The sequence below is a fragment of the Xenopus laevis genome, chromosome 7S, assembly GCF_017654675.1.
Source record: "Xenopus laevis strain J_2021 chromosome 7S, Xenopus_laevis_v10.1, whole genome shotgun sequence".
Classification (NCBI taxonomy): domain Eukaryota; kingdom Metazoa; phylum Chordata; class Amphibia; order Anura; family Pipidae; genus Xenopus; species Xenopus laevis.
In genome coordinates, this window is record NC_054384.1 from 70581695 (window position 1) to 70597255 (window position 15561).

The window sequence follows — 15561 nt, forward strand, 5'->3', positions numbered from 1 at the left end:
GCACTCCAAAAGGATAATATATATACTTACATTAGCATTGTCATCACCATACTTCAGGCACAAAGCACACTGCCTGTTATCTTCCAACCCTGGTGGAGGAGAAAGTTCTGGACTTTCTTCCCTGTTATGCTCTGTGGCTAAAGGAATACAAATAAAGACAAAGAGATCAGCATGTGGAAATTCATCTCAACATAAACATGAGAACGCATTAGAGAAAAGGTAACTGGCATTACAGACTACAGGACAACATGCAGAAAGCTTTGAACCTTGTCCCAGCTTCCAAAATGAAACTTTATAAATCAGAGCTGTCTACAGAAAATATATTTTTAGTGGAAATATTAAGTTACCATTAATGTGATAGTTCACCTCAGTATGTTGAATGGCCAATTTTTAGCAACTTTATAATGGAGCTTAATTTACTTTCTAATTTACTATCTCTGGCCAAGTACATGCCCTGGGCCAACAGATAAGACACTATTGAAAATGTGATAAAATTCTTGATGTCCATTTTGCACTTACAACCCCAATTATACACAAACGTGGGATCTCGAAATCTCTAACAGATTTACCAGTGGTGGCTCAAAAGATCTTCACCACCTTACTCCCAGATCTGCCTTGGCAGATTGGAACGCGACTGGATTCATCTGGAACTTCATGGAATGTGACTGGATTCATCAGGCACTTAGAACAAAGTAATAAAAGGACTATCACAGGAAATCATTTTGCTCCTAGATTTTCATCAGACCCAGGTCAAGGCTTTACAGGTGGATGTACAAAGGACACACATTCCAAATCTATGCAGATATCTCTCAGACTACTTTACAAAAACAAAGGATATTCTCTACTATTGTCCAAGCCCTTCAGTACCATAAATTCAAGAACAGATGGATTTTCCCATTTTGCTTGCCCTTCTCATATAATAACAAGAGATATCTCCTGTCTAGTTTGGACAACAGTTTTGAGGAACTAAGGGCCTGGAAAAAAAACAATTTTCAGTGTCTCCTCAGAGTTCTTCCCCAGAGACTCCCAGATGTCCCAGAGCATCCTACTCCCTAAGCCTGCATTTGATCGTCTGTCAACCCATCCTTGCCAAAGCTGACTATCTGATCAGTGATGACGACCTATAGTGGGATATACAGGCTTTCCCTCTGGATATAGCCGTACACCCTTTATATGGCCACTATGAATGTATTACACCCCAAGGCCTACTCATACTGACTTTCCATTTTACTTTATCCTCTTTTTTTAACTTATGAAGACATACAAGCTAATATCCAAATATACATGTATCCTTTTTTTACCTTATGCTCTCATATTTGTTTATGCATTACAAGTATCCTCTGTCATTGATATTAGCAATATTATATTAGGGTAACGCTGGGTTTAACTTAGCAATAGGTTGAAAGACATTTTCTCACTCACTTGGTGCTGGTGGGGTTGATGGTTGTACTGGCTGTGGAGACTCTGGATCCCCTGGAGATCTAGGTTTTGGAGCAGGGATTATTTTCTTCATCAGCACCGGCTGCATCGCCAATCTGTTTTCCCTTTCCTGCCACTGAGCATAGTTGTGATCCAATGATGGAGGAAGCACTGCATTAGGCAACATGCTGCTGCTATAAAAAGAGGATGATGAGTTAGAGAAAATAAGGACTATAACAACAATTTACTACAAATAGTACAATATCCCTAAAAAAAGTCACAAAAGTATACCAAACTTTTTGGTCATCCCAGCTACAACATGCTATTTCTTGGACTTTGAAAAACATACAGTAAGCAATACATATTTTTTGATTATAAAATGGTTTTTAATGTACCGCATCTATACTAGTTTGCATCATTCAAAAACATAATGTAAAGTATAGGAGGAAAAGACATGCTGAACCTTAACCAGGGAGTTCTTCACCTCATTATAAAAATAATCTGAATTAGCAAGTTTTTACTGAAACAGTAAATGCAAAGAACAAACATCTGGTGTTTCAAATTTAAAAAGAGGTGCAACCGAAAAGCTGAGTTCTGATTCACATAAAAACAATGGCTGATAAAGAGGTAGCACACTAAAGTTGACCAGATCTCCCATGAAATGTACATATAGCAATGTTCATCTTTCCACTGATTCCCATTCTAAAATATGGAATAGGAAATACAAACTGTTACCCAGAGTGCAAAAAGTAATGTCAATTTAATGCAGTCAAGGAAGTCAAAAGTATTGGATCTGATTTCACATATGCTTAAGATTTAGAGGCAGATTCTAAGAGCAATAGGTATTTTAGGATTTATTAGGTCTTTGGTCAACACACATGTTTATTTGGAAACTTATTGCTATTGCTGCAAAGCAGTAAATCTGCACTACAACTATTGCTTTTAACTTTGGCCAATAAATATTGACCCGATACTTACAGAAACGGTAGGTGATGCTAGCAAAATAACCTTTTGCTATTTGAATAAGAGAAAGTATACTATTCAAAAGGACAATTTTCCCAAATACAAAAGGGAAAGTTATACTGGAGAGGCTTAAAAAACTGTTGTCCTGCAAAAAAAATGTAGGGGTTTTTCCTGCTTGGTGCTATTCTCATGGGGCTATGCAAACATTCTTAAGCAGAGGTGTCAGGTAGCTATTGTCTGGTTAGCTACCCACTGTTCTGTTGACAGGCTGAAGAAGGAAGGGGGTGCTATCAATCCAAATTGCAGCACAGCAGTAAAGAGTAAGTGAAGTTTATCAGAGCACAAGTGAAATGACCTGAGGACATCTAGGAAACTGACAATATGTCTAGCCCCCATGCCAAATTCCAAAATTAAATATAAAAAAAATCTGTTTAAAAAAAAATGATTTCAGTGCAGAATTCTGCTGGAGCACCACTAAAAATACACTTAAAAAAACAAACATGATTCCTCATGACAGTATCAATTATTCAGCGCCATTTGCTTTCAGTTAGTTAATGACTGGCCTACATCATATCACATGTAAAAAAAATTCTCTTATGTGTGAAGTCTGCATTCCAAAACAAAATCCCAAAAGGAGATAACCCAACACTGGAAACATCAAACAGAAAGTACTATGTACTTTAAAGTGCTTATTTAAGTAACACACACTATACAAAAAATAAAAACGACTGAAATGTTTGCATGTGGTCCACTGCCAATGTAAGAGGTAGCTGCTTAACAAATGTGTCATTTTGAAATGCAGAGGGGTTGTCATCTCCTTTATAACAATCTTGAACTCTTATTATCTATGTATTTTACTCCACAATAATAACATTTAATCCCACGTCTCACTTTTCTGACTGCCCTCACTTTTCCTACTGCTGAAAACATGGGACTGATTCATCAGTAATTGCAGATTTTATGCCACAATTCTGTGTGAATTCTTTTAAAAAAAATGACACTTAAAACCCCTTGAGATGTTATAGAGATCTGTAGCAGGTGCATTGTCACCATTAAAACAAATTGATAATCCAGTTTTTTTTACTTTTTCTGCTATTATTGTACTTACTTGCTAGTAACTTTGTTAGGTTCCCAAAACCTGGATTTCTTCACACTAAACCATGGAAAAACACGCTCCATTTGCTAAATTAAAGAAAAATACACAGAGTAAGGAAAAAAACATTACAGCCATAAATATCTAGAAAGAGAATAAAAAGCACTATATAAATAAAGGATAATAATTGTGACTAGAATTGCCTCTTTGTTTAATACATCTGTCAAGTTACATATGATCTTTTAGAACGAAGTAGTAAACCAAATTTTACATATTTTGCCCAGGTATTTCCTCGTCCTTTCCCCACAACTACATTGTAACCTTCATTTTACAGGGGACTAGAAAAAAACAGTGTAAAATCCAGGAAAATGAAAAAATGAGGGGGAAAGCATTATGCAAGACATAATAGTGGAGCCAAAAAAATATGTAAAATTAAGTAAAAACTTACAATCAGAGGATGTAAAATTTAGGTTATATAGTACATATATTTTTAGAATCGAATGTGATTGAGGAGCCCTGGCACATTTCTTCTCACATCATAGTGCATCCGCAATTTTCATCTTTCAGTTCTTATTCATGTTTGACTTTGCATGTGTCTGCTCTGCCAGCTCTCTTTGACCCCTGTGACTACTTGAATTTCTTGGGTTACTGTGATAATTGCACAATACCAGGCATGGTGGTGGGACTGATTCACCACTGTGGTGACATTATAGTTGGTAACTGACTTATTTATCAGTTGTGTGATGTACATGAGAGAGTAAACTAGGTGATTTATGTCTAATAAGCTCTGGTTTCAAATATATAGGTTTCATTTTAATGCTACTTACTAGTTTTATTTTTTTCAAGGAAAATACAAGTCAGGGGTTAAGATCTAAATTTCCACTATATTGATTCCACATAGTGGACAACTGAGTGAATTCCAGCTTTGCACAACTTGAAGGCATGACCCTTTTCCAGATGGAATATATTTTATTTTATTGCTTATTCCCCTATTTTGTTGCTGCCTTTGCTAATAAATCAGAACAGATATCTGAACCTTTGCTCACCCTTGTAAAGAAGGATTTCACCATACTGTTGGCCTTCTTCAGCTCTGGCTGGCCCCCATCTGCATTCATAGCAGCCTGGATTGTCCTCACAATGTCATCACTCATCTCCAGCTACAGAAGGATAGCATTTTTATATATTTTAAAAAACATTACATTTTTGTGGGACAACTTCCTATTATTCACACACTTAAACCCCACCACCAGATGGTGTAGCATCGATGCAACCTAGGATTGCTACAATTACAATTTATATTATATAAATAAATAAAGATGTATAATGACACATTGAAATTATTATAGAAATATATTAATCTAATATATAGGTAATGATGTACAATATGATTACTGCTTTGAAAAGTGGTTTTCAACTTTTTTTTTTAATACCAATGTCTCCTCCAACCTGTGCACCAGAGGTTGTATGAATATGTTACAACACAAGGTTAGCACAGTCAAGATTGTCATACATCTCTATCAGTGGTGTAACTATAGATGACGTAGAACCCATGGCCAAGGGGAAGGTGCCCGGTCCGTTCTCTCTCTCTCTTTAGGGACCACGACAAAAATGACATCACTAAACACCATTTATAACTGATGACATCACTAAGCCGTTTATAAGGATATCATTTACAACATATTCATAGCTTTTGTGTATTATCTTAAAATAACCTCCATCTGACACAATTGCAGTGGTGAAGCATATAGGGGGACAGTGAGAGAATGACCAGCAGAGGCACTTGATGGATTGAGCAGCAGTGACAAAAGGGGGGTTATAAAATGGACTTATCAGCATCACAAGGTGATGTGGCTGATGGATTCGAGTGCCAGGTGCGGGATATCTGGATGCATGGCCTTGGACGCCAACAGAACTTTATCTGGCAGTTCTTCTGCATAGTTAGCGGTTATTTATATAGGGCCGACAGTTTGCACAGTGTGGTAGGAGATTAGAGTATCTGCAGTGAACTCATACAGAGAAAACATACAAACTTCTTTCTGTAATTTGGAGCTTTCTGGATAACAGGCTTTCGGATAACGGATCCCATACCTGTACTGGAGAAAGGGGCAGCCTCACGCATAGTGCTTGCTGAGGATGAGAAGACCACCTAACCATGCAAAGGGGACCTGTCACCCGAATAAAGTAATTACAAATAATTTTCTCTGGTGTTAGTCAAGCAAAATAAACTTTACTTACACAATATAAATTATTTAAATCTAGTTTCTTACAATTACAATAAGGTGGCAGGTGGCAATTTGTGGGCACTTATTAAAGCAAGGAAAACCTGATGCCCATGCACAGGCTACATAATTATAGGTGGTGAGGAGGAAGGGGGAATGTGAGAAGTGCAGTGACATTAAGGAAATGGAAAGTAAAAAAGCAATTGTCTGCCACACTTCTATTCCTAATAGACATAGCAAAGGGGCAGATAATATATTATGGACAGCAGAGATTTTTACATAAGTTAATAACAGGTATGGATATTTTAATAAAAAGGCTTTGGGTTTCATGTTTAATTGGACAAGGACTTTATATTATACAGCTTTTCATATTTAATTGGACAAGGACTTTATATTATACAGCTTTTTATGTCTGGGTGACAGGTACCCTTATAGATATAATTTTTCAGTCACACATTTTGGCACAACACTAGGTTAGACAAATTAAAATAAGCCTTATAGTTTGCATGAAATACGAAACAAATAACATTCAGAATACAATAACTTTGTGAGTATCCCTGTGATAACGTACCACTGATGTGTACTTGCCGTTGTCCATTTTCCTTTTCACTCCCTCCAAATCAAGAGGTGGCTGCTCATCTTTTTTGCTGACCTGAGTCAGAACAGGAGGGTCTGGTCCTTCAGAGGAGCAATGGGATGGCATATTGTCATTTGGTTCTGGGTTTAAATCAGGAGGTTTTACTGCCTGTGTAAAAAAAGAGAAAGAAGAGGATTTGTGATTATGTTTAAAGGAATGTTTAAAGGAATATTGACAGCGATAAATGAAAGTGTTTTAAAGGAATGACAATATAATACACTGGTAAATCTGGTGTGTTTGCTTCAGAAACACTACTATACAGTGGTGTGAAAAACTATTTGCCCCCTTCCTGATTTCTTATTCTTTTGCATGTTTGTCACACAAAATGTTTCTGATCATCAAACACATTTAACTATTAGTCAAAGATAACACAAGTAAACACAAAATGCAGTTTTTAAATGAGGGTTTTTATTATTTATGGAGAAAAGAAATCCAAACCTGTGTGAAAAAGTAATTGCGCCCTGAACCTAATAACTGGTTGGGCCACCTTTAGCAGCAATAACTGCAATCAAGCGTTTGCGATAACTTGCAACGAGTCTTTTACAGCGCTCTGGAGGAATTTTGGCCCACTCATCTTTGCAGAATTGTTGTAATTCAGCTTTATTTGAGGGTTTTCTAGCATGAACCGCCTTTTTTAAGGTCATGCCACAACATCTCAATAGGATTCAGGTCAGGACTTTGACTAGGCCACTCCAAAGTCTTCATTTTGTTTTTCTTCAGCCATTCAGAGGTGGATTTGCTGGTGTGTTTTGGGTCATTGTCCTGCTGCAGCACCCAAGATCGCTTCAGCTTGAGTTGACCAACAGATGGCCGGACATTCTCCTTCAGGATTTTTTGGTAGACAGTAGAATTCATGGTTCCATCTATCACAGCAAGTCTTCCAGGTCCTGAAGCAGCAAAACAACCCCAGACCATCACACTACCACCACCATATTTTACTGTTGGTATGATGTTCTTTTTCTGAAATGCTGTGTTACTTTTACACCAGATGTAACCGGACGCGCACCTTCCAAAAAGTTCAACTTTTGTCTCGTCGGTCCACAAGGTATTTTCCCAAAAGTCTTGGCAATCATTGAGATGTTTTTTAGCAAATTTGAGACGAGCCTTAATGTTCTTTTTGCTTAAAAGTGGTTTGCGCCTTGGAAATCTGCCATGCAGGCCGTTTTTGCCCAGTCTCTTTCTTATGGTGGAGTCGTGAACACTGACCTTAATTGAGGCAAGTGAGGCCTGCAGTTCTTTAGATGTTGTCCTGGGGTCTTTTGTGGCCTCTCGGATGAGTTGTCTCTGCGCTCTTGGGGTAATTTTGGTCGGCCGGCCACTCCTGGGAAGGTTCACCACTGTTCCATGTTTTTGCCATTTGTGGATAATGGCTCTCACTGTGGTTCGCTGGAGTCCCAAAGCTTTAGAAATGGCTTTATAACCTTTGAAATTGAACTCAGGTGTGATAAACCACAGTTAAGTTATTTTTTAACAAGGGGGGCAATCACTTTTTCACACAGGCCATGTAGATTTGGAGTTTTTTTTCTCCATTAATAACGTAAACCTTCATTTAAAAACTGCATTTTGTGTTCAATTATGTTATCTTTGACTAATAGTTAACGGTTTTTGATGAGCAGAAACATTTAAGTGTGACAAACATGCAAAAGAATAAGAAATCAGGAAGGGGGCAAATAGTTTTTCACACCACTGTAGTTTATATAAACAAGCTGCTGTGTAGCCATGGGGGCAGCCATTCAAGCACAGGATACACAGTAGATAACAGATACGTTTTGAAGAATCCCATTGTATACTACAGAGCTTTTCTGTTATCTACGGTGTATCCTGTGCCTTTTCTCCTTTTTCAGCTTTGAATGGCACAGTAACTTATTTATATAAACTGTATACATTATAGTAGAGTTTCTGAAGAAAACAGGTCAGTTTTAACAGTGCAGCAACAGTACATTATATTTTCATTACTTTAAAATACTTTTATTTTTTGGAGTTACTGTTCCTTTAAAAGCACGCTAGTTTGGTAGAGGCTGTTGCTCATAAATGTAAACGTTTCTTGAAGGTAGAGGTATATTAAAAATGTCAGAATAGGATATTTACAAAACCCTGTACTAAATAAAAAAACACACACACAAAAACAAACAAAAAAAGTTTACAAAAAAAATCAAGTCAGGATCAAGTCAAATAAATAAAGCATTTACACTAATTACACACAGGCTCCAGTCCTTACAGGTCTTTAAGGGTGAAGACACACAGAGCTACTAGTAGCAGCTACTTGTGGTTATAAAATATCAAAAAAAGCCGCTACCATAGACAATACTGAAAGTTGCCTTTGCTAAAACACACATAATAAAATGCACTAAGTTTGTCCAGGAGCAGTGACCCATTGCAACCAATAGGATGTTTGCTTTTAAACAGGTGACCAGTAAATTCTACCCGCTGATTGGTTGCTATGGGTTACTGCTCCTAGGCAAATGAAGTGCCTTTTTATTATATAACCATGTTGGTGTCATATCAAAGCCAATTATCACTAATGTCTTATTTGTATCCATGACAAGTAGCTGCTACTAGTACCTGGTGTGTCTTTATCCTAAGACACTTAGTGCTTCTTTCTCAGATACCAAGTACTATTATGTTTATTCTAACTAGACAATATAGAACACTGACTGAAAACAATAGGTCAGAACAGCACACAGGCTTCAAAGTGACTGTATACCCCCTTGTTTAATGTAAGTTCAAAAAAATAGGCTTATGTTTAATTACAAAAACATCAAAGATTTTTGTTATTTCTTGTGCAACAAAAGGGCAAACAGAGAAACTAAAGCTACTCCATGTTAGGTCCATGAGGTAGATAAGATTATCAGTGCACAGAAACTTCTCCTGTATAAGAGCACGAGAGAAGTGAATCCATTATGTGCCCCATCTCCATTAATTTGAATTAGATCTGCCTGCATGTGCAAACACACACACTGGAGGAAAGTGCATCTTCAGCAAATCTCTGCTCTAATGTGTGCTCACACACAGATGGAAGCGGCTTAGATCAATGGAGCAGAGCCACGAAGTATATCCGCTTTTCCTAGCCTGTAACAATACAAAGGTTGAGACTGAGAGCAGTGGAGCCTACAGCTCTATGTGCCCATGCCCTAATGGTATTTTGCTAACAAAGGGATGAAGGGAGAATACTGTGTACTGGTAATCTAATTATTAATTTCTTAGTGATCAAAAATGGAGAAACTTGAAGGAACAATAATAGCAAAAATCAAAGTGCTTTATATGCAATAGAACAAAATGTATTGTTACCCAGTACTAGTTAAAATTGTGTTATAACGGAGTTTAGCTCAACAAAAACCATCGATTTTTTTGTGATTAAAACAATAGGCTATATATTTAGCAAGAAGTATTGTTCACTGAGCTAGTGCTGAACAAGGGGATATATTCTTCTTTTAACCTTATTGGGTCTATCACGTTTGCATTAAAAGCTTCCAGTTAGCTAGCCCTCCTATAATGGACAGCCCTGGTTTAAAAATAAAACACATTTCAGTGGATTCAATTTTCAAGCACACTAAATTTTTTGGAATGAATACATTTCTAATTCCAAATTTTGGATCTTTCCTCTATAGTGATTTTTGTTCCCACTTCTCGATCTAGAATTTTTTTCCCCATCTCAAATATTTTAATGTCTTGTCTGCATAGATAGATATATGGGATGCTCCCATTGATTCCTGGGACACGTGAAGTTCATTTCATTTCCATTATCTCAAACATCATTCTAAACTGAATTTTTTGTTAGAGGGATCAATTTACTACAATAACGGTCACATATTCACTCTTTCCAGCATTATTGTCTTTTACAACTACAGGACAACATTCTATTTAGTGAAGACTTGCATAAGCAGCCTGTATTACTGTTTTATAAACAATAAGGGGGATGGCACAGTGGAGCTCTAAATTGCTGCACTGTTCTTAGGGAGGAACATTTGTTTGTTGTTGACAATATCCTGTTGAGGTCGTGAGACTGATCCTACTCACTGATCTGGTCTTCCCTTTGCGGGTCCTACCTGACAGTCTGGATAATTTTGCTACAAATTCCTTTTCAGATTTTAACCATTTAGCACAGTTAAGTGTCTTACCTGCCGACAGCGCAGCAGGTGGCTGGAGGTACGGGAATTCAGAAGAGCTGTTAGCACATATCTGAGAGAGGCTTGGAGTTCATTTGTCAGTGCCATCCTCCACTCAGCAGGGTGCCGCTCTGTACAGTTTATACAAGTGTAGGCCACACTTTCCGGAAGATTTGAGAGAATCTCATACATTTCATCTGTTAAATAAACAACAGGCTACTTAAGCATGTGTAATAGCTGTCTATAATGCAGTACTGATGAATATTGAGTTTACATCATCATAAATGTAAATGTACAATTAAGTCATAGGTAAGTATTTTTTTCAGGGACTCACCTGTCAGGTTCTCACATTTGGAATGTACCCAGCGATCACACTTCCCACACTGCATCATCTTGCTTTCATAATCATCATCATCATAACACTTGTTACACAAAGGGCAGAAGTTTCCTGGTGGAAGCAGATTAACCTATAATTTAGGCTGAAGCAGTAGATCCAAGAGACTCAAATATACTCTCCAACTTACAGTGTCATTTTGTAAAATGACAGGTAACAAAGTCCATTTTACAATAAAAAAAATTTCTGTCCCATTTTGTATTTAGCTTTTGTCCTCATCTTTGTTTCTTTTACTAGTTATAAAACAGTATATGTTAACAGCTTTTGCACCTTAAAGCTAGACTAGATTTGGAACAGGTATTTCCAGCATTGTTTAATTTATCTGTACATATTATCAATGGCGGGCCAAGCCGGCCTGGCACCCTAGGCAATGTCGCCTCCCCCCCTATTGTGCACACGCTTGTGTGTGCTCATGCATGGAAGAGCGCATTCGCGTTCAGATGATGGCAGCGACACTGTAATATCTGCCGAGATGGGACAAACAGGGGCCACGAACTAGGGGAAGGAGGCACCTTTGCGCACTAGCCATGTGCCTCTTCTGTCTACCCCCAGTTCCGGCCCTGCATATTATATAGAAAACTTTATGTTCCTCATTGTACTTGAAAAAATGACATTACTATTGTGAAACAGCAAATGTTTTCTGCTGCACACCACTTACTTGACTCATAGGGTGCACTCACTTCCCTGACCGCTTTCAGGTCAATTATAATGTGCTGACTGTGTAGAGGGAAGAAGCACGCCAACTTATGTTGGCATACGCCTATATCACATTTTATTGCAGAAGTTATAGTAAAAGCTTTCGGGGACAAACCTCCTGCACCTGAGAAACAACAACTTCTGCAATAAAAATGTGATAAAGGCTTATGCCGATATAAGTTGGTGTGCTTCTTGCCTTTACACAGTCTGGACATTACGATCGTGAACACAAACTGCAAAATATGCACTTGGGTATAGTACAAACAGCGTTCAGAAACAAAAATGACAACTACATTTTGAGGGAAATGTCAGGAACCCCTATTGTGAGCAAAGAACAGATACAAGATTTCTTAAAACAAGGTTAAATAATCTGGAAAACAAACCATTCACCAGAAAATAAAGCAAATTTATGTATATTCTGAAAGTACTTAAATCCATGCAATGGATGCATTTAGGCTGCAAGATGGGCACAAACAGTTCTGATACAGAAGAAGAAACTTTTTAGTAAACTTCAATCATATACAACTGCTGAGGCACCATTATAGGTTTCTTCTAATGCCAATCACAATTATTTTCTTTACAAAGCATATTTGGCACCTAGGCATTTGAATTGTATGGTTGTCAAGACACAGAGAAAAAAATACGTTGGGCCCCACTGACTTTGTTCTGCACATTGCTATGATGCAGAATATTGTGCACGGAGGCGCACACAGAGGAACATGAGAAGCATAGCACATGGTGGGGGGATAAGTGTAGGCCAGCTCAGAATTTCGCCACTGGGGTGAGAGGTGGGCCCTGCACACCCCAGTCTGACACTGTTAAATTGTATAAACCCACACCAGCCCTCATAGCATTTCCTAAGTGTAGTGTGTCCAAAATAAATGTGACCCAAAAGGCTTCAGACAAACCGATGAAGCAATGCTTATTTGCCTCTATACTGAAAAATTAATTTAACAACAATGCCTACTATGTGAATCTCTTGTACAATCCCTGTACAAGTATTAGAACTGTTAAACTGTACTATTCACATATGCACTATTGCTCATAATCACTAGATGTATAAAGCAGCAAGTTGTAAAAAATAACAAAGCCAATAGTCTTACCCTTAGCAAACAGTTTGGCACAGTCATGGCACAGGGAAAAATCATGTGACCACTGTGCATCCCAGCCCTTCCCAGGTGTAGTGGAACCACAGCTCTTGCATCTCACACATTTTGTGCAAATCTGAAAGACATGCAAACTCATATACAGACATTCAAAGAGAATACCACTTCAAAAAATGTATAGACTATTATCCATGAAATCAGTAAGCCTAAAGTGATTGATAGTTCTGCTTCCTAAAGAAAATAAAAATCACTGTTTGTTAAAAATAAATTATGTGAATCGTATTCCCATCAGTTTGTAATCTTGTCTGAGGAACAGATACATCTGCAATCCTGCAGCTGCGAGTTCCTCAGACACATGAGCAGAGCCGGCCAGGGGCCCTAGGCAGGTGCCAATGCCGGCTGGGCGCGCATGCGCGAAAATGATGCTCGAGAGCACATGCGCAAATCAAAGCTGGAATCGCTAATCAGCGGGGAAACTGCAGGAGAGAGGGGACTGGACATGGGGAAGGCGACAGAGGGGTAGGTGCCCCCCAGCTTTGCACCCTAGGCACGTGCCTACTCTGCCTACCCCTAGTTCCGGTTCTGCGCATGAGCAGTAATAGAAGGGTGGGTGAGATGAAACGGCGCTTTTTGTGCCCCTGAGTTCTCATCACATGGACCTGACTTAAGGTAGCCATCCACGCACAGATATTATCATACAAAGTATTTGCTACATATATGACAGGAGACAAGCTGACCGATATCAGCAAAATACTTGGATATCAGTTGGAGCCCAAACATCGGCCAGGATTTACTGCTGAATCATCAGATGAGTGCCATGATTTTTTACCACTGAAAACAGCTGTAAGGATTTTCTTATATTTAACAAGGCATGCTAAACTCAACAAATCAAATTTCAAACACATTTAGGAACTTACCCACACTCTCTTCTTCTTGGTGGGTTTGGTAGGATAATTTGGTCCGAGGCACTCTGGATGGTAGCTGTTACGGCACTTATTACACTCCAGTAACTGCTGTGTTTTGAAACACAGGTACACAAGTTACCACAGAGGATACAGCAGAAAGAATCACACTATATATAATACAGGTTAAAAACAGGTATCTGAAGCATATTTGTAAAATGTGTGTATGTAAAAAATGTAGTGAATCATTACCGGTGATGTTGCACACAATCATTCAGATCTTTGGTTTTGTTTTCTGTTGAAATCGGATTGTTGATTGTTTGCTATGGGCAACATCAGCAGTAATCTTTCATTTCACTTTTTACAAAGAATGATAAAAAGAACCCTAAATATACTTTGTATCTACGGTAACTCTTTAAGTGCCAGCAGATTTTTCCAATTTCATTTGCACTCTTTAAGTGCCAGCCTTTTTTTGACCATTTTGTGCTCTCCCACTTTAGGGGCATTTCCTAAAGGGGATTTTTAGTTTACCTAGTAAAACTACATTGTTTTTTTGTGTATCTCCATTTGTTGAAAAAGATTTAGAGCTGTAAATGTTTCATGATGTAGGGATTTATACCAGAATTTTTTTTTTTTTACTTTATGCACAAAAATTCAACTGATTTGGAAATCCTCAAATGTCTCAAATATGCCAATATCAAATATGTATAATTTTATGGACATTTCTGACTTCTATAGATCAAAGAATCCAAGCAATAAATTACCGAATTTCAAAGCACTACCCAGTATACGGCGTACTTTAGATTCCAAAGCCAAAAAATCCTGGAACAGTTAGTTTACCACTGGAAACCACACATTCTGCTGAAAACGGGTAACCAAGTCTTTCTACTGCACATATCAAAGCTTTTCTGAACTTAGCAATTTCTTTTAAAAAAATTATGAAAATATTGAAAAATCACATCAAACTTTCATTTTGCAAGTGTGTATCGCCCACATAACATTAGGTACCAAGAAAAAACATCCTAAAAAAGGCAAATGTTTAAACAGCATACAAGAGATAAAACAATGAGAATTGTTCAAGCAGAAGAAGATAAACAGGGTTCAAATGCTGCACATAGCTCTCTATAGGACTACCAAATGAAAACCTCTCATGTATTACCAAAAAATCATTTGTAGGTGCTGGATAAACAGACACTTCATATAAATATTATTTTTAGTTTTTCATGTTACTAGCTCTTTAAAAGTAGACTAAATAATTGTGCAGCTACTGGCATGTTACACCACACAGCTTAGCACAGAAGATCTATGCCTACAAAGTCTTCTTTTCTGCTCAGTTACCAGAGTTACTCACTGACTCACCATTTTATATTGTGTGGACTTATATTTTGCAAATTAACAGTGCAAGGCTTAGTAATTAATGTAGGTTCATTATAGCACAGAAACCAGTGGATTCTTTATCAGAATGAATTAGCTCTGTAGCAGCAGCTTCAATGACAGAATGTTTTTAGCTTAGTTTCTCAGCAACAGAGGCAAAACAAGATTTTAATCCATCAATGATACCTTGGTAGCCTGCTGCTGTCTCCCACATACATGACAAAATTTGCAATGACGGCAACACCAGTTTTCAAGCTGGTCTTCAGAAGGTCTCTCTTTCTCCTCTAGGCAGAACCGGTGAAATGGTTCACAGCATACTTGGCAATAAACAAACTAAGAAGGAAGGGTACAAGAATCACAACAGGTCAGAACAATTAATGGAGAAAGAGTAAAAATTAAGAGATCTGATGGAAATAATATAGTGAATAGTGTGCAAGGCAGAGAAACAACTGAACTGAATTTAAACCGCAAAAAAAAAAAAAAGTTTCAACTTACAGGGAAAATGGTATTAAAAAAAATTCTACCAAACTGTAGTTATGTTTAATAAATCTGCTTCACATATAGTGCTGTGTTTTATGTGGTAAAAAATAGTACAGGCCACAAAAAGGTAAGGCTTTTACAATAAAGGTATAGGATTTGTTATTCGGAAACC

General features: G+C 37.7%; 1 protein-coding gene across 4 annotated transcripts in view; it reads right to left on the reverse strand.

The window, feature by feature from the left end:
* Positions 1 to 15561, reverse strand: part of kmt2a.S (lysine methyltransferase 2A S homeolog) — a 103018-nt gene that overhangs the window by 52929 nt on the left and 34528 nt on the right. For 2 of the 4 annotated variants that reach the window (XM_041571362.1, XM_018242004.2), the window contains exons 11-20: positions 15096 to 15242; positions 13551 to 13646; positions 12631 to 12751; positions 10772 to 10885; positions 10450 to 10634; positions 6266 to 6439; positions 4522 to 4632; positions 3491 to 3564; positions 1423 to 1613; positions 31 to 137 (exon numbers count right to left, since the gene is read on the reverse strand). In XM_041571362.1, the coding sequence (XP_041427296.1) occupies positions 31 to 137; positions 1423 to 1613; positions 3491 to 3564; positions 4522 to 4632; positions 6266 to 6439; positions 10450 to 10634; positions 10772 to 10885; positions 12631 to 12751; positions 13551 to 13646; positions 15096 to 15242 (1320 nt within the window). The remainder of the gene's footprint in view (positions 1 to 30; positions 138 to 1422; positions 1614 to 3490; positions 3565 to 4521; positions 4633 to 6265; positions 6440 to 10449; positions 10635 to 10771; positions 10886 to 12630; positions 12752 to 13550; positions 13647 to 15095; positions 15243 to 15561) is intronic. The other 2 variants (XM_041571361.1, XM_041571363.1) reach the window with 2 other exon arrangements.